The sequence below is a fragment of the Notamacropus eugenii genome, chromosome 3 (genome assembly GCF_028372415.1).
Source record: "Notamacropus eugenii isolate mMacEug1 chromosome 3, mMacEug1.pri_v2, whole genome shotgun sequence".
NCBI classification, from domain to species: domain Eukaryota; kingdom Metazoa; phylum Chordata; class Mammalia; order Diprotodontia; family Macropodidae; genus Notamacropus; species Notamacropus eugenii.
The window spans coordinates 485,727,816-485,752,340 of NC_092874.1; the positions used below are offsets into that span (position 1 = coordinate 485,727,816).

Consider the following 24,525-nt stretch of genomic DNA (forward strand, 5'->3'; position numbering starts at 1 on the left):
CACACAGAGTTTCTGAGCCAGTGCTCCCTGGGCACCCAACTCATGCCCCTTCTTGGTGACAGGTTGCTCTATCCGTGCAGGAAACTTGGGGCGTGGCTGAGCCCTTTCCCAATCCCTAACTGGGGGCCATAAAGAAGCTTCTTTCCAGGCACATGCGACCACTGACCCTGCCAAGGGTGGCTGATGCCCTCGTCCAAATTGGGCTCGAGATGGAGCCCAACCTACCCACCCTTGGGTCTTATTCTCACTCACAGACTGACCTTCACCCCAATTGGGGACTACCCCTTAACTCTAGGCACCGGCTGACTCCTAGCCCGCCAGGCTGGCCACCACAAAGTGACCTGGGGTGCCCATGAGAACTCGAACCAGGTATGGATTGCTCACAGTCTGAGTCAAGGACGGCTTTGTCAGGTGACTTGGAAGGACAGGATGAGGAAGCCCAGGCTAGGCGGCCAGACAAGAAGTCTGGATGGAGTGAGGGCCTGAGACTGAGGGGATCTTCCCCTCTGCGCCGGGGCTGAGCCAGGGCACTGATTTCCAGCTAGGAAGAGACATTGGTTTGGAGAAGCTCCCCGCCACGGCTCCAGCTACACAGAAGGGACTGTACAAGGAAAAGGGCTGGGTTGGATGCAGACCCACCGCTCCAGCTAAAGAATCCAACCCACTCAAGTCACACCCATAGTGGACAGAGAGCTGGCTCTGGGGTCTGGAAGACTGCACATGCAACCTCTGGCACTTGCTAGCTAGCTGTGTGACCCCATGTCGCCTCACCTCGGTCTGCCTCAGTTTCCTCAACAGTAAAATGGAGGTGATAACAGCATTTGCCTCATCCTGGACAGGTTATGCGGATCAAATGGGATCATATTTTTAAAGTCCAGTGCCTAGCACATAGTAGGCACTTCAAAAAAGTTTATCCCCCAACACTCCTCCCCTCCCCAAGTGCAGAGGGACTGGTGGGGTTTTCTCTTTGCTGTTGGAAGTTCTGACCTTATAACAAACACTTACCTGCGTCCCTCCCCCTCCCCTCCTCGAGATGTAAATTGCTTGAGGGCAGACATCTTCTGTTTGAATCCTGAGTGCAGGATAAACAGAAGGCACTTAATTGATGCTTCTGAAATTGAAATTTCCCTCTGGCCTCTGAGGAGAAAGCTCCGCTAGGCGGTGCTGCCCAGTGTACCCTGCGCTTCTGCTTGCTTCTTTCTCGTTCTCAGATTGGGCACCTTGGCACAGGGAGGTCAGTCACCCCTCCAAGAACATCCAGCAGGGCCCCTCCCTGGCAGCCCTACTGTCCCCCAATTTCTTCCCATAGCAATTCTCCCTATCTATGCACAGACACACGCCCCAGATACTTGGAAGGGAATATGAGACCCACTCCAAGGTTCAAGTGCTGACATATCTTGGGGTGACAGAGAAAAAACAGGGAGAGAAACTTCTCCCCGGCGGAACCCCAAGCTGGAAGGGCTTCCAAGTGAGTGCAAGGGGGAGAGCAAGCAGAGGCCAGAAGGAAGGAAGAAGGGAAGGAGATGTTGAGGTTTGGGGTGCTGGGGACCCCAAAATACCAACACACCGAGTCCTGCTCTAATTAATTTGACACAAGCCTTCTGAAAGTCAAAGAAAAACAAAGCTTATTACAGAATTGCCACACTGGGTTGGCTCTTAAGGAGCCCAAGCGTTTGTGACGGTCGTTTTCACAAGCGGCCAGAGAGAATCTCAGCTACACAGAGTCTGAGCTGGATTGAATCTGAGCACCTTCATGGAGGCGAGATGGAACTTAAATACAGAAAGACTGAGGGGAGAATCCAGGTGTCGTCAAGCAGTCTTGGTTCTGGATAGGGGAGGTTAGCCTGGAATGTAGATCAAACCCAGGGAGGATCCTGATGGGAGTGGCGGGTACAGACAATCCACAATCCTGGCTGGGCCACTGGGACCTCAAAAGAATGCTAAGTAATCAGACCAAAGGAAGGAATAGCAAAAGACTGCTAAATGAAGTGAGGGGAACCCAAGGAGACCCCAAGGCCAGGCTTTCAAGGCCCTTCGTACAAATGGGACCAAAACCCTCTCTCTCCAAGGGACAAAGGTCTCGGCTCAGGCTTGTACCCCATCAGAGAGAGGGCTCCAAGCTGGTGCAGGCAGGCCATACTGCACAGAGGAGGGGACATTGTGAGGTGTTCAGATCATTCAGGAGAGTGATGACAGCATCCCAGTGAAGCGGGGCGAGAGGATGAGGACAGGATATTTAGTATTGGGCCGTAGATCTACTGCTGAATGGGACCTTAAAGATAGCTAGGCATCTTAGCACAGTCTTCATAAATGCTTCTTCATTCATCTAGAAATTATAGGATATGATTTTATAGAGGAGGAAAGGGAGGCCCAGACAGCTAAGAAATGGCAGAGCCACAAGGTGTCCCCTACATGGATGGTAGAAAGGAGAGTCATGAAAGAAGGTTGGGATGGTAGGTTGGGTCCACTCTGGGGGGAGTTGGAGGAAAACACAGCCAATGAGGCACTCAAGGCTTCAGCAGGATCTTGTCCCAGGGCCAGAATGTGGTCTCAGCCTCCCTCTAGGATGACTGGCCAAAGGGAGGCCAAAGACCGGAGCCCAGTGAGGAGGTGGCTGGAACAGTCTAGGCCTGACCCTGATAGAGAAGCTTCCCGAGCTATTCTTTGCTAAGGGGGGGATGGAGAGGAGGAGGGGGAAGGGATGAATCAAAGGGAGCTTTTCCCACAGTCCTAACACAGACCTTAGTCATCTTACAGGCTCAGAAAAGGAAGACTTACCCAAAGTCACAAAACATGGTCAGGAATAAGGCAAGAGATCCTCATCCTCATCAGCATGTTTCAAGACATCTTGGGTTTTGGTGGCTGATTCTGAGCCACAGAGGACTCGGAAGATGGGGGAGGGGGGTGCCTCAGGGCCAAGTGGGCATCTTGGCCAAGTTTGTCAGTCATAGACATCTCCCCCCACAGAAGCAGGTATGTACTCTCCTCAGGAAGAACTGGAGAAGTGAGGCAAGCTCAGTCAGTGCCAGTGTGCCCATTTCTGTTTGGGTCACCTGGCTGTAATAAGCATGGGGGCGGGGGGGCCAGGGCTGGAAGGAGCCATGGCCCTACTCCCAACTCTGCTACTGGCTGGTCAAGTGACCTTGGCAAAGTCCCTTCCCTCTCAGGGCCACCATTTCCTCCTCCGTGAAAAACGGAGATTGAGCCAGTGGGTATATGAGGCCCAGCTTCCAGCGTCAGGGTTCTAGGGTTTAGGGAGAATGAGAAACAGCACCTGGCACAAGCAGGCAGAAGAGGAGAGACCCAGGCATGTGAAGGTGATATGACCACCCATTAGTGTATGCCCCAAAGCTGTTGCCCCCAGGAGGCCAGTGGAGGCTGGCCTCAGCCCTGCCTCCAGCTGAGCCAGCCCAGATCACCACCATCTGCTCCTCATTCCTCCTGGGATAGAAAAAGCAGCCCCCAAGTCCTGCCTCCCCTCCCAGGACAGGGCTCCCCCCTCTCACTGCCCTGCCTCCCTCCCACACAGGGCTCCCCCCACTCACTGCCCTGCCTCCCCCTCTACACAGGGCTCCCCACCAAGAGCTGCCCTGCCTCCTCCCCAGGACAGGGTTCCCCCTACTCACTACCCTGCCTTCCCCCCAGGACAAGGTTCCCCCCATTCACTGCCCTACCTCCCCCTCAGCTTGCTTGTCCTGGTCCATCCCTCCTTTTGGGGTACCAAAGACTCAGGCAGCCTGCAGACCGACTTAGTTAGCTTCCAGATTCCCTGGGATTCAGCCCTGCTTATACCAACCCCACAGAGGCCCTCATGGCATCTGGGCCAGGACCTGGCTGGCCACACTCTCTGCAGAGCACCAGTCACTGCTTCTCCTTGGCAGACTGTGGTGCCTGGAGCTCTCTGGGAATGAAGTTGGAGCTTTCATTTAGCACCTACTGTGCGCCAGGCCCTCTACAAACAACAACCTGGAGGTGAGTACTATTATTATCCACATTTTATAGTTCAGGAAAATGAGGCAAAGACAGGGAGTGAGTTGCCCCTATGAAGTGTTGGGAGTTACATTCGAACTCGGGTCTTCCTGACTCCAGGCCCAGGGCTCCAGCTGCAGTAACCTCACAGGTATGATGCCTGAGGAATGGGTCCAGACTCTTCGCCAACACCAATGATGCCAGGGGGTGGAGGGTTCCTGGGAGATGGGGCCTGGCTGGGGCTCAGGCTTAGAGGCCAGGGCCCCTGGCTGTTCCCTCCACCAGGAAAGGTTCCTATGACCCTGAGGCCTTTGAGGACAAAGAGTGGCTGGGCCACTAGCAGTCTCCAGCTGGGGCATTCCGTTCCCTTCCCTCACCACTTATCTCTGAGTCATGGTCTCCCAGTTCCCAGCTCCAGGTAAATATTAACAAAGGCCTCTGTGTGACCAGGGAGGGGGAAGGGATCCTAGTTTCAGAGCTGTCTGAGCCCCCGCCCCCCATGCAGCCCCTGCCTCCAGCCCAGGCCTGGGATCCAGGCGGGGGAGAGGACCGGGTGCACTTCCCACAAAGGGGAGGTCTCTGGTGCTGCAGTGCCAGGGACCGTGGGAACCCAAGGAACTGGCCCTGTGCTACACTCTTCTTCCTCCTCAGCCACCCTCCCAGCAGTGGGCACCAGGCAGAGAAAACCCGTTCTGCAACAGTTACCACTCAGAGCCCAGGGCCCCAGGACAGCCTGTCCCCCTCCCACTGCCGGCCCCAACTCCTTGGAAGTAACTTCAGCCCTGGCAGCCCCTCCCTAGTGTGTTCCTGGCCCCTCCTCTCCAGAATAATGAAAATTATTCCTATGTGCACCCTCAATTTGGCTGCCCCCATTTCAGAGATGAGGAAGCCCAGTGTCTTGCCCAGGGTCACCCAGCTGGTCAGTGTCTGAGATCAGGTGGATGCACCGGCTGCTGGGCTTCCTGGCAGCCACCACCTGACTACTCTATCCTTTCACATTCAGCCTCCATTTGCTTCTGCAGCCACTCCGCCATCTCCTCTTGAACCCTTACCCTGTTCCCTCCATCCTCCCCATCTCCCATCCCTCACACTTGGGCTCCTTCTCCCCATTTCTCCATGCTTTCTTCCTCCATCACCTTGACCCATCTCCCCACTGCTCTAGGCAAGTCACTGAATGAATGAAGTAGGTGAGACAAGCCCAGGGCCAGCCACCCATGGTGGGCACTGAAGCATTCCCAAGGCACAGTGTTTGGTCATGGCTCTCTGTATCCAAAAGCATCCTCCTCCCAGAATCCTTCTGGGTCTGAAGGGTCTTCATTCCCTTGCAAGAGACAAAGGAGAGGAGCAGAGAACCCACAGGCCATATCTACATTGTGGTGAGCACAAAGGCTGGGTGGGAATGTGGTGGGTTGTGCCACTCCCCCACTGTAGACCCAACCTGTGCCCCGCCCCCTCCCACCCCTTGACCTGAGCCTCTTCTGTGCATCTGAAATTCTGGAGATTGCCATCAGACATTTCCAGGCTGGGGTTCATGAAGTCCCAGGAAGACAATGTCCTCCTTAAGATTCATTGTTAACACATGGAGCACTGGGGAGGGTGGGGTCTCACTCTCATGCCTCATCTCAGGCCCAAGGTGACCCTAACTCTCAAAGGTGGGGCCAAAAACTCTGTGTGGAAGAGGGTGAGGGCACTGGCCTCTCACCAGCAACTGGGCCTCCAAGGGATGGATTTCTTCAGCCACAGAGACTCCTGAAATGTGGAAGGGCTTTGGCAGTAAGAGGACCAGAAGGCTAGAGCAGGAGCCTGTCCCTGGCACTGCTGCTCCACCCCCTCCAGCAGACCTGGATGGAAGAACTGCCCACTGGAGGCTCTTGGGGCTGAATTGGAGGAGAGGCTGTTCCATCTCTCTGCCTCTTAGCCTCCACCAAGGCCCAGGTCAGTCAAAGTCTTCCCACCTATGGCAGATCCAATATACAGTGCCTCCCAGCTGATCTGAGGCCAGCGGGGGGATGTCCTGGACTCTTTCTGTCTCAATGCCAGTTTGGAGGGAGGCTGGGCCAAGGAGAAAAATGTGGCAGACAAGAGACTCTAGGAGAAGCACCAGCTCCAGACCCAAAACGGGGCATCTGTCAAGACCTTACTATGTGCCAGATACTGGGCTACATTCAAGTACAAAGAGTGAAGCAGTTCCCGCCCTCACACAGCTCACGGTATCCTGGGGGATGCGGCAAAGCCGCACCCTGAGAGCTGGAAGACCTTTAGGGGAGAAGCTCCTGGCTAGCGGACTGCTTCATTCATTGTATTTGTATCCTTAGCACCTAGCACAGAGCCTGACACATAGTAGGTGCTTCAGGGATATTTGCTGACATTCTAAGAAACAGAGGTGAGGAAGGAGAGTAGTCCAGACACAGGGGAACAGCCAGGGCAAAGGAACAGAGGAAGGAGGTGGAACAGCAGCCAGTAGATCACTTAGGAAGCCTCAAGGAGATCTAAGTCCGACTGTGAAGGACTGGGAGCTCTAGTTCACCTCCATCTGAGGACATGTTGTTCAGTGGCTTTCTGAACCTGATTCCAACAGACTTTGTACAACCAGTAGGTGGACTCTTCAAGTCCACTGAGCCGAAAGCCATCACTTCTGCCCTCCATAGCCTACCTGGTGACAGGTGGTCCCAGAAGGTTCTGTGCAAGGGCCCCCCTCCCTCTCTGGGGTGATCAGAGATGTTCTTCACTCATTGGCCACTTCCCACCAATCTGCTAACTTTTACATCCCTTAAACAGTGAGGCTGTGCAGTAAAATGGTCTCTTGACAATGACCACAGGTATCACACACTTAACTCTTTCCTCCTGAGCCAAAGCCAGAGCTGCTTGGTAGACCAGAGGTTTTCTTCTCTGAGGAGAGATGCACTGTCAGTGGTCATTGTTTCAGATCTTTGGGTTTCTGACATGTTCAGGCTCAAGTCTGGGAGTAGTTTTAGGACCTTACCTTCAAGTTCTCTGCCTTGGTTGGAATGGATCCGAGCAAGGACACCATACACTGAGAAACACTTCTCTCCAAACTTAATCAAGCAAGGCAGCTTTCTGTTTCCTGGTTGGGCACACCTGTGCATACCAGGTAAACTGATAGGTCACCACAAGGTGATTTATATTCTTGTGTCATTCTGGACAAAAAAAGCCCACAAAGACCAGTTCTGAAGGTGAGTTTGCTTCCATTTCCCCAAATATGCGGCTTAAATTGGTAGCACTTTTCTTTGAACACATCATGCTGACAGATTCACTCTTCTTAGTGACATCTGTTGTCACCCTGGGCCAGTGGCTGTCTCCCATGCAGGGGGATGTTCCCTCCAATACTCAGAACAGATTCCAGCTGTCCCCTCCCCAGCCTGGACCTTCCCTTGGAGACAGCCTCTCATTTATACCACACATCCTGTATGTATGTCGCTGATGGCTTTCTGTCATCCTCATTAGAATGAGAGTTCCATGAGGTGGGGCCTGGGGTTGGGGTTAGTTCTGTTTTCTTTTCTCCTTTCTTTGTATTCTCAGTACTTACTATTCCTGGCACAGACAGTAAACACGTGATCAATGCTCACACACTTGACGGAGGTGTCCTCTTGCTTAGGTTCTGACCCAAGGGATCCTTCTGATTTTCTAACACTTCAAGGTCTCCACAGTCTCATTTTCAAGATTCAGTTCTGAAAGAAGATCCAAGGGTCTCCCCTCTTGCCTGGACTAATACTGTACTAGCCTTCAAACTGCTCCCCTGCCTTAAGTCTCTCTTTGCTCCCAGCCATCCTTCACTCAAATGGCCAAAGTGACTTTCTTAAAGTGCAGTTCTGACCATGAACCCCTCCGCACCCCCCAGACACATGGACACCCTCCCTCAGTAAACTCCTCACAATCAGGACCCGAGCGTCACCTTCTGGGGAGACCATTCCCAGGCCCACCTGCAAAGCTGCTGGCACCTTCCCTTCTGCCTCGCTTCCACTTTGCATGGACCCAGTTAGGGCCGGAATGGGTTCTGCCCTTTCTGTTCCCTCCAGTGCTCAGCAGTGTCTGGTGGAATTGGTTCAAATCAATGCTGACCTTTCCCTTGAAGGTGTGGGCACACAGCAACCCCGGACTTCATACCTGAGCACAGCTACCAACTTCACCAAGAGACTTCAGGTTTACTCCAGTGTATCCCAGGTACAGTCTTATCTTTCAATCCTCCAAGTCCCGACCCTTTCGGAGTCTCTGAAAGCATCTTCCCCAGATGTCTCTTGTAAAGTGCTTGGAATACAAGGATCACTCGAGGCCCACTAGGCAGGCCAGCAGGGCAGTGCCCATTCACAGCCATCACCAAGGTTCCGTGGAGGGTGGAAGACGTCTAACCACCTTCCTGGCCTCCCTCTTACCCTCCTGATGTATAATCCTGGGAGCTCTGCCTTCCTCTCTCAGGCAGGAATACAAGTATGAGTCCATCAAGGGCACAGCTGGAGCAAAAGAGAGTTCCTTCCATCTTCGTCTGGCTGATGATGTTGGTGTAAGGGTCTGTCTGTCTATCAGGGTCGCTAGACCGCAGAATACATGGAGAGGACCCAAGTGTAATTGGCCTGGAAAGGGCTTTATTTGACCCTGGAGGGAACAAGGAGCCACAGGAGGGGACTCAATAAGGAGTGACATGGGCAGATGGATATTTCAGGTCAGTCATTTCTTTCAGTCCTGTCCAACCTTTCGTGACCCCATCTGGGGTTTTCTCAGCGTTTGCCATTTCCTTCTCCAGCTCATTTTACAGATGAGGAAACTGAGGCAAACAAGGTTAAGGGACTCACCCAGGGTCACACAGCCAGCAAGTGTGCGAGGCCAGATTTGAACTCGATCAGCCTTCTGAATCCCTGCCCAGGGCCCTGTGCACCATGGCGCCCCCTGGCCGCCCTCCTGACCAGTAAGTGAATGCAGGATGGACTGGCTCAGAGAGGAGCCAAGGACAGCAGCCCCAAGTCTCCAAAAGAAGCCAGGCAGGAGGGGACACAAGGAGCTGGAGGAACGCTACAAAGGTGAGACCTACAGGACTTGGCCACCAGCTGGGCCTTGGGAATCAGGGGGAGTCAGGAGTGGAGGGACGGAGAGGTCAGAGATGGCAGTGCTCACTGCTGGAAGGAGGGACTGGGGTAAAGGAGGTCCCCAGAAGTGCTCCAGGAAGGGGGGTCCCCAGGGGCGGTTACTTTGGGGGGGTCCCCAGGGGTGGTTACTTTGGGGGGGTCCCCAGGGACGGTTACTTTGTGGGGGTCCCCAGGGGCGGTTACTTTGGGGGGGCGGGGGTCCCCAGGGGTGGTTACTTTGTGGGGGTCCCCAGGGGCGGTTACTTTGGGGGGTCCCCAGGGGTGGTTACTTTGGGGGGGGTCCCCAGGGGCGGTTACTTTGGGGGGGCGGGGGTCCCCAGGGGTGGTTACTTTGTGGGGGTCCCCAGGGCGGTTACTTTGTGGGGGTCCCCAGGGGCGGTTACTTTGGGGGGGCGGGGGTCCCCAGGGGCGGTTACTTTGGGGGGGCGGGGGTCCCCAGGGCACCGGCCGCAGGGCGGCCCTCGCTCAGGTCTCTTTTCCACCTAAAAATCAGCGCCCTGAACAGGGAAGCTCCCCTGAGCGCGTCACTCCTCTGCCTCAGTTTCCCCCTCTGTAAAATGGCCGTCCCGGGGCTGCCGTGAGGAGGCCCACGCTTGGCACAGTGCCCAGCACAGAGTGGCGCGTGGGGGGCTGGGGGGTTCCCCCCACCCCCGGAGAGGGCTCCAAGCCTCGAAAGTGTTTTGGACGAAAGCCCACGCCCGAACACCATTCACTCCACTCTCCGCCCCCACCCCTCCGTGGGCTCCCCAGCCAGTCCCCACGGCGGACGCCCCCTCGGCCCGGGCAGTCACACGTGGAAGGCGCCCAGGAGGGGTTGCGGCCCCTTTAAGGCCCCCCCCCACCTTGTTCTCACCTTCACCGTCTCCGCTTTGCGACCAATCACGACGCCCTACCCTCCTCCCGGCGGCTCCGCCCGAGTCTGGCCTTGGCCCCGCCCCCTGGCGGCCTGTGCGCGCCTGCTTCCACCTCCCCCACGGAAGTGCGTCACTCCCGGGCCTCTAAGAGCCGGAAGCGCTTAGCCCTGCGCTGTCGGCCCTGACCCCTCTAGCCGCTCGGTCCTCCGCCTCTCGCTGGTTCCCCCCAACTCCTCAGCAGGCGTCGGTCTCAGGGCCGCCCTCGCCTCCCCCTACCCATTTTTTTTGGCAAATGGGTAAACTGAGGAAGGCCAGAAGCGGGAGGGAGCCGTTGCCGGCCACGTCCCCTCGAGGCCCCGGGGAGGGGGGAACTGATTAGGCGCCTACTGTGCGCCTGCCTTCTGGGGGTTTTCGCTGGCGCCCACAGCACGGGGTGATCTAATCTACTCTACGGCGGGGGGAGGGGCACGTCCCGGACCCTCCCCATCCTCCTGGATCCGGCTCCGTGGGAGGGACCCCAGGAAGATGGCGGCCCGGAGCTGTGCGCACGCGCCTCGCGCCGCCGCCACCAGGGAGCGACAGAGCCTGGGGCCGCCAAGAGCTTCCCCCTCCCCCAGCGCGGTGTGCGCATGCGTGTGCGCGGTGACCCCGCCCATGCTGGCCCAGAGGGAGGGGAGGCTAGGGCTGCTGCCCTGCGGGACGGGCCCTGAAGGGAAGGCCTCTCCCCCAGCGCGGCGTGCGCATGCGTGTGCGCGGTGACCCCGCCCATGCTAGCGCAGAGGGAGGGGAGGCTGGGGCTGCTGCCCTGCGAGACGGGCCCTGAAGGGAAGGCCGCCAGGGGGCGCCCGAGAGCCTGGGCACATGGGCCTCCCCTTCAAGCGTGTGTGAAGGGCCTGCTGTGTGCCAGGAGAGGCAGGAGCGGGGGCACCCATGCCTGGCACACAGCAGGCGTCTAATAAATGCCGAGGGAGCCCCGGCGGTGACGTCATCTCTTCCTGCCTCAGTTTCCTCACCTGTGAAAGGGGGCAGAGGTCACGGGAGCCGAGGGGTGGGGTCTGGCCTGCCCGGGACCCCCTGCCTGGGACCCCCTGCCCAGGATCCCCTGCTCTAGGACCCCCTGCCCTAGGACCCCCTGCCTGGGACCCCCTGCCCTAGGACCCCCTGCCCCGGGACCCCCTGCCTGGGACCCCCTGCCCTAGGACCCCCTGCCCCGGGATCCCCTGCTCTAGGACCCCCTGCCCCGGGACCCCCTGCCTGGGACCCCCTGCCCCGGACCCCCTGCCCCGGACCCCCTGCCCAGGATCCCCTGCTCTAGGACCCCCTGCCCCGGGATCCCCTGCTCTAGGACCCCCTGCCCCGGGATCCCCTGCTCTAGGACCCCCTGCCCAGGATCCCCTGCTCTAGGACCCCCTGCCCCGGGATCCCCTGCTCTAGGACCCCCTGCCCGGGACCCCCTGCCTGGGACCCCCTGCCCTAGGACCCCCTGCCCCGGGATCCCCTGCTCTAGGACCCCCTGCCCTGGGATCCCCTGCTCTAGGACCCCCTGCCCTAGGACCCCCTGCCCCGGGATCCCCTGCTCTAGGACCTCCTGCCCGGGACCCCCTGCTCTAGGACCCCCTGCCCCGGGATCCCCTGCTCTAGGACCCCCTGCCCGGGACCCCCTGCCCTACAACCCCCTGCCCCGGACCCCCTGCCCTAGGACCCCCCGCCCCGGGACCCCCTGCCCTGTCAGGGCTGCAGTGGGTGGCTCACCTTGGGCAGGCTGGGGTGAGATGGATGGTGGCTGTGGGAGCCTGGCGAGTGAGTAAAGAAAGGACTGCCTTCCTGGTTAGGGGAGTGAGCCAAGGCCTCTGCACAGAGGTGGGCAGAATTAGTCTTTTTTTTCCCTGAGTAATGTGGAACAAAACCACCGGATCTGATTAAATATTGTCTTCTTCCTCCTTATCAGGGAGCGCTGGCAAGGAAACCAAGACTAGAAACGCTCACCCAGTTTAGCTGGTGAAGAGCCCCCAAGACTCCACTCAAGCCATGGTTCAAGGCCAGAGAAAACTGGGACTGGAGGAGATAGGAGCCAAGAGCAGCCCACCTGGACTGGGCCAAAGCGGGCCTCGGGGTCCTCAGGGGCAGGCCCTTGGGCTGAATCCAGACCTCACAGAACAACCCAAGGTTTGGGTTGGGTCAGAGGGCTGCTCCCCCTGTGGCCCAAAGCTTTTCAGCTTCCATTCTTGTAAACCCTGGGTGAGCCCTTGTGGAAGCAGAACAGTGGCTCCTGGTGCCCGGGCTGGTGGTGAGAAGGAAGAGGAGCCCACTTGCAAACTGAAGTGGGTGAGTGAACAGCCAGGTGGAGCGGGGCAGGTAGAGCTAGGGAGACTCTCCCCTCAGAAGGCGGCTGGTTCGGGGGGATCCAGAGGTCAGTGACACTTGTACAAGCAGCCCCTTGGCCAAAGGCAGGACTTCCTGGAAGCTGATGTGCAGACTTTGACCTTGGGTCGTTCCCAGTAGGAGGATCTGGAGGAGAAGAGGAGGCTAATGTAGACCAGATGGGAGGGAGAAGCCACTGCCACCGTCTAGCACCTGGACTCCAGGTGTGGGGTGCTGACAGCAGGAAGGAGAGAAGAGGGATGAAGACAGGAGTGATGGGATGTGGGAAGGAGGCAGAGAGGAGGATCCGGGATAGCAGAGCAAAATGGCACCGCAAGTATGAGCGAAGAGGAGGGGGGAGCACGCTCTCCTGATCGGGACAATTTTAATGGGTTGAAAATGGTAGAAACAAAAACAGTTGTATGAAAACACGGAGAAAATCCAAAAAATGCGGTCCGTAAAGACCCCAGACAAAGTGCCAGGGCGCATCACACAGTGAGGAAAGCAGTGTCCATGTTGGTTTGAAAATAAGGCAGAAAAAACCCCAACATCGCGAGCTTATTGTCTCGTGAATTAGACACTCCATCTGGGTTGTACTGCACACGTGCGGCACTGGGCTTGGAATCAGGAGGACTCCTTGTCCTAAGTTCAAACCTAGCTTTGTGACCCTGGGCAAGTCACTTCACCCTGTTGGCCTCCGTTTCCTCATCTGTAAAATGAGCTGGAGAAGGACATGGCAAACCCTCCAGTATCTCTGCCAGGAAAACCCCCAGACGGGGTCACGGAGAGTAAGATACGCCTGAACCACAAGTTTTTCTTGTGAAATGACAAAGTTTGATTTTCTTTTCCTTTCCTCTAATTGTTTTTTGGGGGGGAGGAAGGGAGGTTGGGGAAGGTCTTTTCATGGGAGCAACCTGTGAGAATTTTGCGGACGGGGATGTCCATTCACATCACTGTGTATTTGGGAGTATCAGAGGATGTTGCTTCCTGAGAGTTTGTGAATTGTGCCACATGGACTCTCTTCAAACTTTAGCCTAACGCGCTTGGGAAGACCCTGGAAAGTTCCTAGAGAGCTGCCTAGAACTTGAGCCTGAGGGAGGGGAGGGGGACACTCCCCCTCAAACAATGAAGGTGATTAGGTTTCTAAAGTTTGTCAATATGATTGTCAAATTCACTAATCGTAACCGGAAAAACCTGTGCAGCAAGCGTCTCTGATAAAGGCCTCACTTCTCAAATATGTAGAGAACGGAGTCAAATTTATAAGAAATAAGAGCCATTCCCTGAGTGATAAATGGTCAAAGGACATGCATGGGCAGTCTTCAGAAGAAGCAATCAGGTATCTATAGTTATATTTTAAAATGCTCCGAATTACTATTGATTAGAAAAATGCAAATTAAAACACCGCTGAGGTACCAAGGAAAATGACAAATGTTGGAGAGGATGTGGGAAAACCGAGACACTGATGCACCGTTGGCGGAGTTGTGAGCTGATCCAGCCGTTCTGGAGATCAATCTGGAATTATGCCCAAAGGGCTACAAAATCATGCATACCCTTCGGCATATACACTGTTAGGTCTGTGTCCCAAAGAGGCAAAAAGTAAACAGGTGAAGGACCTATAGCTGCTCTATTTGTGGTAGAAAAGAACTGGAAATGGAGGGGGTGCCCATTGGTTGGGGAATGGCTAAACAGATGTGGTGTACGATTGTGATGGAATACTACGGTGCTATAAGAAATGATGAAGGCCAGCTAGGTGGTGCAGGGGTCAGGAGGACCTGAGTTCAAATCCAGCCTCAGACACTTGGCACTAGCGGTGTGACCTTGGGCAAAGTCACTTGGCCCCAACTGCCTTGCCTTCCCCGCTCCCCTCCAAAAAAAGTGATGATGAAGATGTTTTCTGAAAAACCTGTACTTCATGAACTGATGCGGAGGGAAGGAGCAGTCAGGTCGTCACCGCGATGTTGTAATGGATGATCAGCTGTGCATAACTTCGCTATTCTCCGCGATATGGTGACCTAAGACAGTTCCAAAGGACGCATGATGAAAAATGCTGTCTGCCCCAGAGAAGGAACTGCTGGAGTGTGAATGCAGGTGGAAGAACATTTGTTTTTTTTTTACTTAATTTCTCTTCTTGTTGTTTGGGTCTGTGTTTTCTTTCACATGACTAATGTGGAAATGTTCTGCATGACTTCACACGTACAACCTGTATCAGACTGATTGTCTACACCCTTTGGTCCTTCAATGAGGGATGAACTCTTCTTTGACTGAGTCAGGAAGTTAACACTAGCCATATCTCTGATGGACTGTCAAAACTGGGAGAAATTTCAACAGCCCAGCTCAGTGGGAGGCCAGCTGACTGGTGGAGGGCTCCAGGCTTGGGAACGCCTTGGAGAGACATCCCCTAGGGCCTGTATCGGAGAAGAGAGGGGGAGGAAGTCCAGAGGGAGTATGATGACCCCCCTTTTCCCACTGACCATGTTATTGGAGGTCTTGAACCAGCAGGAGATGGTTCCCACCTGGGAGCAGAGAGATCCCGTGAGGACAAATACGGGCATGAAGGACTGGCTAGCTGAAGGAAGCAGCTTCAGGAAGCGTGAGTCATCAGAGAAGGGAGGACGTTGGCTCTGGAATCCAGAATCCTAGGACTTCAAGAAACAAGGAGCTGAGAATTTAGCCTTTGGTCACACATCGTCTCGCAGGGCCCTTGGGCTCTGTCCTTGTGCACCAGCTGTCTGGAGGCAGTATTTTGTGGCGATGTTGCTGTACCATCCTAATAAATCCCTTTGCTAAAAGAGAACTGAGGCTATTGACTGATGGTCAGTGAAAAGCACTGATGGAGGTTCGCAGGCAGGAGTTCCCAAGAATCCTGAGTAATAGTCACTCTTGGGGGAGCCCAGCTGGGAGAGAGAGCCACACCAGCAGTTTTGTGTTTGTACACAGCTGCTGTGTGCCAGGCACTGGGATAAGTCCTAAGGATGGAAATTCAAAAGTGAGATATTCCCTGGCCTCAAGGAACTTACATTCCACAGGAAAGATTGAAGATGTTCACAGAAAAGCAAATACAGGTTATATACCTATACATATATATATGAAGGACTTGGCAAATGCCTCCATCACCAAAGATGGAGTTATTCATGTGGAGATGCTGGGATCTGCTTTTGGGAGACGGGAAAACGGGCACGTGTGGACCGTCTGTGTCGGCCTCCCACGAGGTTGGGAACAGCCTTGTCCCATGGATGTCAGTGTAGAACTGGTGCTACCTTTCATACTGCTTCAGCCCAGCTGGGGCCTTTCCCTCCATTTTTTCTGAAGGTAAAAAGGGCCTTCACTCATGGTCAGTGACTTGATGTGGTAAAGTGGGAGGTCCCTAAGGCCTTCATCCCCTCCCCACCAACCCTTAGGCCAAGCGGCCACTGAAATGGGCCTAGAGTTTGGGCCTTTCCCTTTGTCTTTTTCCATTCCAGGTCCCTCCAGAATCTCACGCTGCAAGGATCCAGGAATCCAGACCAGCATGGACGCCCTGGGGATGGAGGGGCCAGGATGCTAGCCAGCGGGACTTGGGATTTGATTGAGATGGTTCTAATGCAATATAGGGATGGAACCAAGTCATGAATGGGCCCAGTTATCCTCCCTTGGGAAGGTGGGATGAGGTGATAAGGGAGATCATGCCCTGGAGGTATTGGGGAGAATGTGCATTTGTTCTGGGTCTCTTTGGAGTAAATATTCCTGTGTTAAAGCAGTTCAATGGAAGTGGAGGGCTGGTCTAGGCCCCTAAAGATGAATGGTAGAAAAGAGGATGGGATCCCTGACCTCCTTGGATACCAAGGAACCTTGGGACTGGGGCAGAGGCGGCCATGACTCATACAAGATCAATCCAGTGATTTCATGAAAGGAAGGCAAGCCAACAGCTTGGAGAACCAGAAAAAGGCCTCTTTTAACATGAATTTTTTATTTACAATTTAAAAATCTGATATCCTTTGTTTGTAAATGATCATTTCTGAATACATCCCTCTGACTTTTCCAGTTCAGGCATCTCAGGAAAGGCCTCTGGAGGGAGGGGACACTGGAGCCACAATATTAAGGGAGTTAGATAGGACGCCATGGAAAGCATCTGAGGCCCTGGGACAGACAGAGGCAGAAGCTGGGGGACAGAAGGCTGGGCAGACCACTTTGGCTGGAGTAACACAAGCAGAAAAGTCGTGTGATCAGCTGAAAATGCCGAGTGGGAGTCTCCATTGTATTGTTGAAGTCAGAAGGAGTCAGTCCCTCAAGCTTCTTACGCAGGGGAGTGACTGGGAGTCCCTGGGCTTTGGGAGTGTCGTGGAGTACATCTTGGAAGAGGGAGAGGCCTGAGACGTCTCTGTGGCACATGGCAACCCAATGCAAGCCCTAGGTAGGGAGCAGGTCACCCCCCACACACACTTAACAGTCAGCTCCCTTTGCCCAGGGAATCTACACGCAACACAGAGCTCCGTCGTTAGATAACATATAGTGAGCGCATACTGAGTGAGGTGCTGGCTTCAACATCAAGAGCTCAGCTGGGAACTGAATCCCGGGCTTTAGTAGCTAGAACAAATCTCCATCACTGGAAAGGATCTCCAGGCCTTCTCTGGTTATCCAGGCACAGAGTTATCCCTAGAAAGTGTTTGGTCTCAGGCCAGTTAGCACCGCTGGTGAACGAAAACTCATTACAGCGTTAACTTCCTAAGAGACGACTAGGACCTTGGCGTGGAATCCAAGCCCCAGGGCCCCTGGCCAGGGACTCTCTCCTCCTTGGCTGGAGATCCTGCATGAGGGGCGAGGTCGGGTTACTGAGAGAAGAGGGTTCTCCCGGCTTCCAGCTTTAAGAAGAAGATGACCAGGTAGGTCACCCAAAGGAAAGCCTCTGGGAAAAAGGCAGTGTGCCTCATGTCCCTATCCCCAGATTGCTACACAAGAGACTTTCTTGGGAGAGAGCTGGACATCTCTCTTGAGTCGTCACCCCCAAATGGGGCCAGACACAAGGGAAATGACTCAGCAACAAAGCCTTGCTCCCAATGGGGGAGTGCCTTGGCTGTATTATCTGGTACACACTCTCCTATGTTCATGTCCTCTGATCTCTGTCTGCTTTGGTCACTGTAGAACTGGTATTTGGTGGGAAGCATGAGACTTTCTCCATTAGCAAACAGCAATCAGGGGTTTGGCTCAAACCTCAAGCGACTTTCTCTAGACTGACAGTATTTAAGGGAGTAGATAGATATGATTCTAGCCTGGTGCCCTCTCTCTGAGGAAAGCCTCGGACCCCAAACTCCTGCTTCTCCTCCTGTCAGGAATTAACCTCTCCCTTAGGGATGGATAGGGGAAGGAGAATGTCACCAGAGATATCTCTTCTTGCCTCTCTGTGAGCCACACATGACCCTCAACAGAGACTTAAGGCTGAGGGACCATCCAGGGGTGAGAGGACAGCAGGGGAGGCAAAGATACCAGTGTGATGCCCACGGGAGCCCAACTGTGATGTCCTCTGTATTAGGGAAGGGTCCCAGAGGCCTCAGCTCTTCATACCCCCATCTCTCAGGCAGCGGAGCAGCTTTCCCTCCCCCCAATTCTTGGGCCAGGAGACTGTGCCTCCCAAACTAGCTAGAGGATCATCCCCTCCCCAATTAGGAAAGCCCACATGGTTAGGTGTGGAGCAGTGGCTGGAGGAAGACAGGGGCTTCTGAGGGGAGCAGGGCTTACCGTGATCGGTTGTGTGGCCCCAGAGGCTGGACCAAGAGCATTGAGGTGGGATCAGATGCCAAGAGGCCACTTGGGTCTGGTTGTTGGGAAACCCTAGAACTATGGGAGCGGTGCCAGTGTAGAAGACACTGCCCTGGGAGGGGAAGCAGAGTCTGCACAAGAAGGCATCAGGGATGTTGGAGTGGGAGTTCCTTTTCAGGTAGGGGGTGGGCCACAAAAGAGCAGACCAAGGCCAAGGGGATTTGCTGGGAGGGGCAGCACATTGAGTCTGATGTTAGATGGGAGCCAGAGATGGACTAGTCAGGATGGAGATGCCAGATATGGACAGTCTTAGGAAAGGGGCAGGATGAGCCAGGGGTGTTAGGAGGGGACCTCTCCAGCCCCTCCCTGTGCTCTATGGCCAAGCCAAATGGGCCCCATGGGTCGCTCCATCCCCATCATCCCCGCCTCCTTCCTGCAATCCACACCTCCCCACTGCCACCTTCTTTGTCCGCTGGCTGCTCTCCCTTATCCTATCTCCACCTCCATCACCTCATCTGTCTTCGTCCTATACCCAGACATGTATGAGCTGATGCTCGGATGGAGGGCAAGTTCACTATGTGTCTCCATCCCCAGGGCCCGCCTCAGCCCGTGTGCTTGGTGGCAACTGCCCGTTTTCCTCCCTGTTCACAAAGTGGCAGACTGCCCATGTGGTCCCATGGCCAGAGCCCCATTGGCAGGGGTGACAGATGACTCTGGGACACTGGGGAGGAAGGGAATGAGCAGAGCTGTTGGGGAGGAAGCAGCCTTCCTGCCAAGGAAGCTTTATGGGGCTGCGCCATGGGTCTGCAGCTCATCATGTGGTCAGAATCCATTCTGGGCCAGATGGGACAACACCCCATGTGATTTGGGGCTGTCCTCTTCTCCCACCAAAGTCTGGGGCCAGTCTTGGGGCAGGCAGACCCTCCTGCCTGTCCCGTTTCCCTACATCCCAGCCTCTTCCAGGGCTGCCTTGGGCCTCCCTCAGCTCCTCACGCATCCGCAGCTCCTCCTGCTTCCCTCCTCCTTGCCAACCTCGGCTTCCTCTAAGCCTCCCCTAAATTCCATCTTGTCCCAGCAGCTCTTCCAAGGCCTCCTTCAGCTAGGTGCCTTCCCTGAGACCAGCCCCAGCGTCTCCTGTTTGTACCCCACAGAGTGCTTGGGGTCTCCCCTGTTAGATGGAGTTCTCCTTGAAGGCAGGGTCTGTCTTTGTATACTTGGCGCTCAGCACAGGGCCTGGCACACAGTAGGTGCTTAATAAATGCTTGTTGACCGACTGGCTGACCTGTGACAGACACAGCATACAGAATGCTAGAATGTCAGTCCTAGACAGGAGCTCAGTGGCCACTAAGTCTGGCTTTAGTGTGTCAGTGAGGACACAGCCCCAGCTGACAGAGAGCAGACCTGGGCCCAGGGTTTGGGGGCCCTTCACTGCCTCCAGCCTCCTTTTCCTGCAGAGCGGGGTGTGGAGCACAGAGAAGGGGGTACCTGGCCATTCACATCCGTGCTGGGTCTTGGCCCCAACTTTGTGACTCGGGTTCCCCTGAGGGACCGAGCTGGGTGACCTAGATGGGGGGGTATTCCCACTGTTCCCTGGGGGAGCTCCACCTTCCCATCGCCCTCCTGGCACAGGGAGCCCTGACATCACTGCCACATGCCAGGCTACACCAGCCGGATGTCGGCACACCTGGGCGCTAATTCTGCCCCGCACCTCCCACTCAAGTGTTAGCTTTAAATACAGATGGGCTGCCTTCAGGGAGCAGGGGCGTGGTTCCTGGGATCCTCAGCCACTGCTGAGGGGGGAGGGGGCTGTCCAGCTTCCTTTCCCAGGACAAGTGCTCTATGGAAAGGGCTGGTCTTGGTGTTAGCTTGGTGTCATAAGCTGCCATTGGCAGGCCTGGAAGCTGGGCCTACTTTTCTCAAAAATGAGGCTCCTTGGTCGGGCCAACTGCCAGTCACCAGCCCATCCTACAGTAGCGGCGGTCACTGTATTTGGGGAGAACTGCTACTCACAAAGTGTACCCCTCCCTTCTTTGCAGGGGCAGGAGGTGGACTATGGGTGCCTGACACTGTCTCCACTATCTGACTCCATGAAATGTTCCTTGTTCCAAGGGAAGGCTTGCTCCTTGGGGTTGGGGAAGGACACTTTAGGAAATGGAGAAGAAGTACAAAGGACATCAGTAAAAGCTAATTTAAAAAATAAGGGAAAGCAGGGTAAAAGACCCAAATATCACCGTTCCGGCTAAAAAGGCGCAAGTGAGCGGAGGAAGGGTACACGACAAGCCGGGACGGGGAAGGGAGAGAAGTTGAGCCCCACAGACCACTCGCAGCCACCAGGTGAATCCATTGTTAAAAATTTTATTTTTGACAGTGAGGGAAGCATGGCCCCCTTGCTGAGTGACAGCCCCTCTCCTCACTGCCCCCCGGGCACCAGGCCTGTCCAGACAGCAACATACCCGCCGCTGACTGCCGGTCTGCACAGAAGGCTCCCAGCAGAACAGGCCAAAGCAGACGCTAAGACACAACAACCACCAGACAGCTTAGTTTGCATAGTTAACCAAGAGAAGCCCAAGCAGCTGCCTGTCCTCCCAGCCATCCCAGCACCAGGGAAACCCCAGACTCTCCGGGGTCTACCAGGGGCTGCAGCTTGGCACTGGGTTAGAAAGTGACTTTTCAAATAGACAAGACTGCGTACATTTGTTCACCACACAGCTGGGACCCAAAGCTCTCTTCTCTACAAGGCTACCTCATCTGCTTCTCTTGGCGCCCCTAGGACGTAATCGAAGGGTCATCCCTGCCACTGGCCAAGTGGAGCAGGGGACCTTTCTCAGGAATAAAAACACTGTTCCAGAAAACCAGAGGCACTTTCAGAGATCTGAGAAACAGCGACAGGAGAGCCCTGACGCTCCAGAGACACTTGGGCAGCTTCTCCTCCAGCTTTAGCTTACCCATGCTCGACATGGCCACCCTTTCTTGGATTTCCAGAACCCAAGGTGTCTTGCCCGGTAACTTGGCGTGTAGGCTTGGCACCTGGCAGCCCAACAAGGCAAAGGACCACAGATCGCTGAGCGAACTGCCCTTTTCCTCGGGCTCAACAGAAAACTGAACTCAGGATTGCTTTGGCGTTGGGGGGAGACATATGGCACATGGAGAGAAAACATTTTAACCTTCTGTTGTTTTGAATGCCTATAAATTAACTAATGGCGATAATTAAAAATACCCGTATCCATTTTTCCTTTTTAAAGCAAACATTCTAGTCATTTTCTGGCCTCAAGGTTCCACTGCTATTGCTTCATTAAAGTGTAGGTGCTTTGACAATGTGTGTCTGGCACAGAAGGATGGAATCTCCAGGCCTGGCAGAAGGTGGCCCCACCCAGCTCCCACCTGATGAGCCAAACAGCTCTGCTGGGTTCAGGAAATGCTCCCCAGCTGGAGGGGGCAGACAACTCTGGGGCACCGGCCTTCCCTGCTTTGGGAATTTAAAGGCTCTCCATCCTCTTTCAAGGCTGTTCACGGATGCCAAGAAAGAACCTGATTTGGCTGCGTCTTGTGCCAGAGGTCAGAACAGAAGGCCCAACGTCTGCGTACATGGGGACTTGAAACATGAAAAGACACTTAGGATCAACATTCATTCACAGACATTTAAGGCAATGGGTTCGGTCAATCACTGATTTGATGAATGAGCATTGAATGATGCCTCTGCCCACCGCTGTCACGCAACGTAAACCTTGGCGAGCCGTCTCCCTTCAGACTGCTCTGTGGGCCAAAGCCACCATGACAGCCGTCTTCCATGCAGAGGACACACTTCTGGGCAGCTGGGTTTCATCACTCCACATTCCAATAAAAATTACAGCTAAAACCTGGGCATTCCTGGCCTGTCTTCACCTGGGAGGCTCTGATGGAGAAGGGACACAGGACATGGGGATGGTGCTCACATAAAAGACTGGCTGGTTCTTTTTTAAGCGATGCGATCCAGATGGTCTTATTCTGCCACGAGACTTACAGACCTCACTGCAAAGGCTGGCCGAGGAATGAAAGCCCTCTGCTCTGATGGAGGGAGATGCCCAGCTTCCAGGCCTTCTCAAGCATGTTCTTTCACTGTTTGGCACGAGGCTGGCCAGCTGATCCCAGGGGTGGACTCTAGTACAAAATGAATGCCATGGAGCGATGTTCTATTTTGTCTTTGACAGTTTCTCCAGAAGTTGAGATGAGAGCTCCTGGGTCCAGTGGGGGCCCTCTGTTGGGGGATGAGATTTCCCATATTGGCAGATCAAAGCAAGTGGGTTTTTGGTGTAGGCACGGTGGCAAAGAACAGTGTCACAGCTGCTGGGGCCAGTTCCTTCCTCTGCTGGAACAGTAGCAGCAATGAAAAAACCTCCCAGAACAGCTCGACAGGCACACCCAGCTTTACCCCCACGGGCGGTTTGAAAGGAAGGACTTTTCGGGATTGGTTGTTTTGGCCTCCGAAGAGAATGGGCTTTTTGTCATCGCACTGCACATGAGGTCTGGATGGCAGCTGGGCAGGAGAGGAGCGAAGTCACCGCCCTGGGGAGGAAAGTGACTAAAAGACTGATCTGTGACCGCTTCAAAACACACCAACCCCAAACCTCCATGACATGAAGCATTTTCTAGAATGCTGAGGCCACACATAAGCAGATTCCCTCAGAGCTGTCAGAGTGGGTGGAGACAAAAAGGACACACATGGAACCGAAGGAAAAACCCAAAGATTCCAAGATCTGAAGCCCAAAGTGCCAACTGTCAGGAGCCATCAAAGTGAATCCCACGCCGGGGTGGGGGCGCTGCGCCCAGGGCGAAAGGGCTGCACCTCAGCTGCCCTTTGGCTGCATTTGTTTAGTTATCATATATTACAGTGCTCTATAAAACTCTCTCTGTTTTTTAAAGCAGTCAGACAATAAAAGATTAAAAGATGTCTGGAAATACGCAGCATACAAAAATTAACTTTTATCTCAAAATAACATCCCAAAGGCACTTCATTCAGTAGGAAAGAAACTCAGAGTCAGTTCGACCGCTCTAAGCAGGAACGAGAGGGAGAAAGTCGGACGTCAGGAGCAGGGTTCAACCGGTGGAACACATCAAGATTCATTCCTTTTTTGGTATGTTTTAAGAAAAAGCGATCCAGTAAATCGTGTTTCTATTTATGAAATTCATGAAAAGAGTTCCTTTGAAAATAGTGATTTTCTTTTCCTTTTTAAAAAGAGGCATGATCCACCATACTCTAGCAGACAGCCAGGAAGCATGGCAGGGCTGGCCAGGCCTCCCCGTGCTGTCCTTGGGGTCTGGGGCCCCAGGGCCATGAGGACCGATGGACGCAGCCCCTGCTCACCTTCCTTCCAGGTCTGGCAGAAACTGCTTCCTCCCAGCGTCCATTTCCAAGATGGTCAGAGCCTGGATGCGGTTTCACGCACAGCCAAGGTGGAAGGAGGGACGAGACCAAGGCTACCTGTGGCAAAACTTCTGAAGCATGCCGTAGACGTCTTCCTCGCGACTCAGACCTTCGAAGAAGGGGATGAGATCCAGCAGCTCGGTATCACTCATGTCATCGAACCAGGATTGCACAGGGACCTGGAACAGAACAGCCAATAGGGGGATCACAGAGGATGGCCTGGCCCGGACATGGAGACCCTAGCCCCGCAGGCCGCCCGTCCACACCAAGCCCGGCTCTGTGGCCCACTCCATGGCCTGGTTCAGCCACAGGCTCCAATTGCATTCCCTCCTTGCTCCTCAGTGGGCTCCAAGGCCCCTTAATCTGTGATTCCAAGGGGACTCCTGCGGAGCACTCTGGGCCTCTTACTTATCTGCTTTGCCAACAAAATCTGGTGTTTTCTGCTGCAGTGGGGAGAAGCCTGACAATGGCTAGCACCTCTCAAGGGGCTTCCTGGGCTGGGGGCTAGGGAAACAGAATCAGAAAGCCTGGGCCTCAATCCCACCTCAGGCACTTTGGGACCATGCTTTATCCTCCTGGCCCCCTACCTACCTCCATGCCTGCCTCCTGTGGGGGCCCACTCTGCCCCCATGGTCATGGGGCACCCACCAGCAAGAAGAGTTTCATGTCTTCAAACACCAAATACAAAGCTCCCCTTTCCGATTTCATGTTTTATTAAATTTGGGAAGGGGGCATCCTCAGGGCGCTCCTGATCATCTGGAAGCTAGTGCAAACATGAGAAAACTGAAGCGATGCCTCGCTCCAGGTAACTCTGCTAAAGCTCCAACCCCAGGTCCAAGAGGTCTGATCAGGGGTATGAGGATAGAGTCACCAATCAGAGATGGGCCTCCAAGCATCTAGGGGCCCCAGCCTGCCTCTTGGCAAAGTTTAGGGGTGCAGGGGGAGTCAGAATCCCACTTCATCCTCCATGGGCAGGATGGTGCTGACCTGGAGCAGGGGCCAAACTTTCTGAAATGGTCTTGGAGCTGTAAGGGTTGACTTGCTCCTACAGATATGTCCCTCATGACTACAGTCACAGCCAGACTGGGGCCAGAGCTGGGTCAGCAAA

At 54.8% G+C, this 24,525-nt stretch overlaps 1 protein-coding gene and 1 long non-coding RNA gene across 14 annotated transcripts in view; one reads left to right on the forward strand and one right to left on the reverse strand.

The window, feature by feature from the left end:
- LOC140497807 (uncharacterized) lies at window positions 1-20,619 on the forward strand. Of its 12 annotated transcripts, none has more exons than XR_011964850.1 (4): window positions 1-5,345; window positions 5,707-11,782; window positions 11,871-17,142; window positions 20,053-20,619. It is a non-coding gene; the product is annotated as an uncharacterized lncRNA (long non-coding RNA). The 12 variants fall into 12 exon arrangements; XR_011964860.1 differs by having other exon boundaries at window positions 11,871-12,247; window positions 12,422-20,619; XR_011964853.1 differs by having other exon boundaries at window positions 5,707-8,647; window positions 8,729-11,782; window positions 11,871-20,619.
- The window catches only part of CTDSPL (CTD small phosphatase like), a 77,627-nt gene continuing 73,457 nt past the window's right edge, over window positions 20,356-24,525 (reverse strand). For both annotated transcript variants that reach the window (XM_072599184.1, XM_072599185.1), the window contains one exon: window positions 20,356-23,596. In XM_072599184.1, coding sequence (XP_072455285.1) covers window positions 23,471-23,596 — 126 coding nt within the window. In that variant the 3' untranslated portion in view covers window positions 20,356-23,470. The remainder of the gene's footprint in view (window positions 23,597-24,525) is intronic.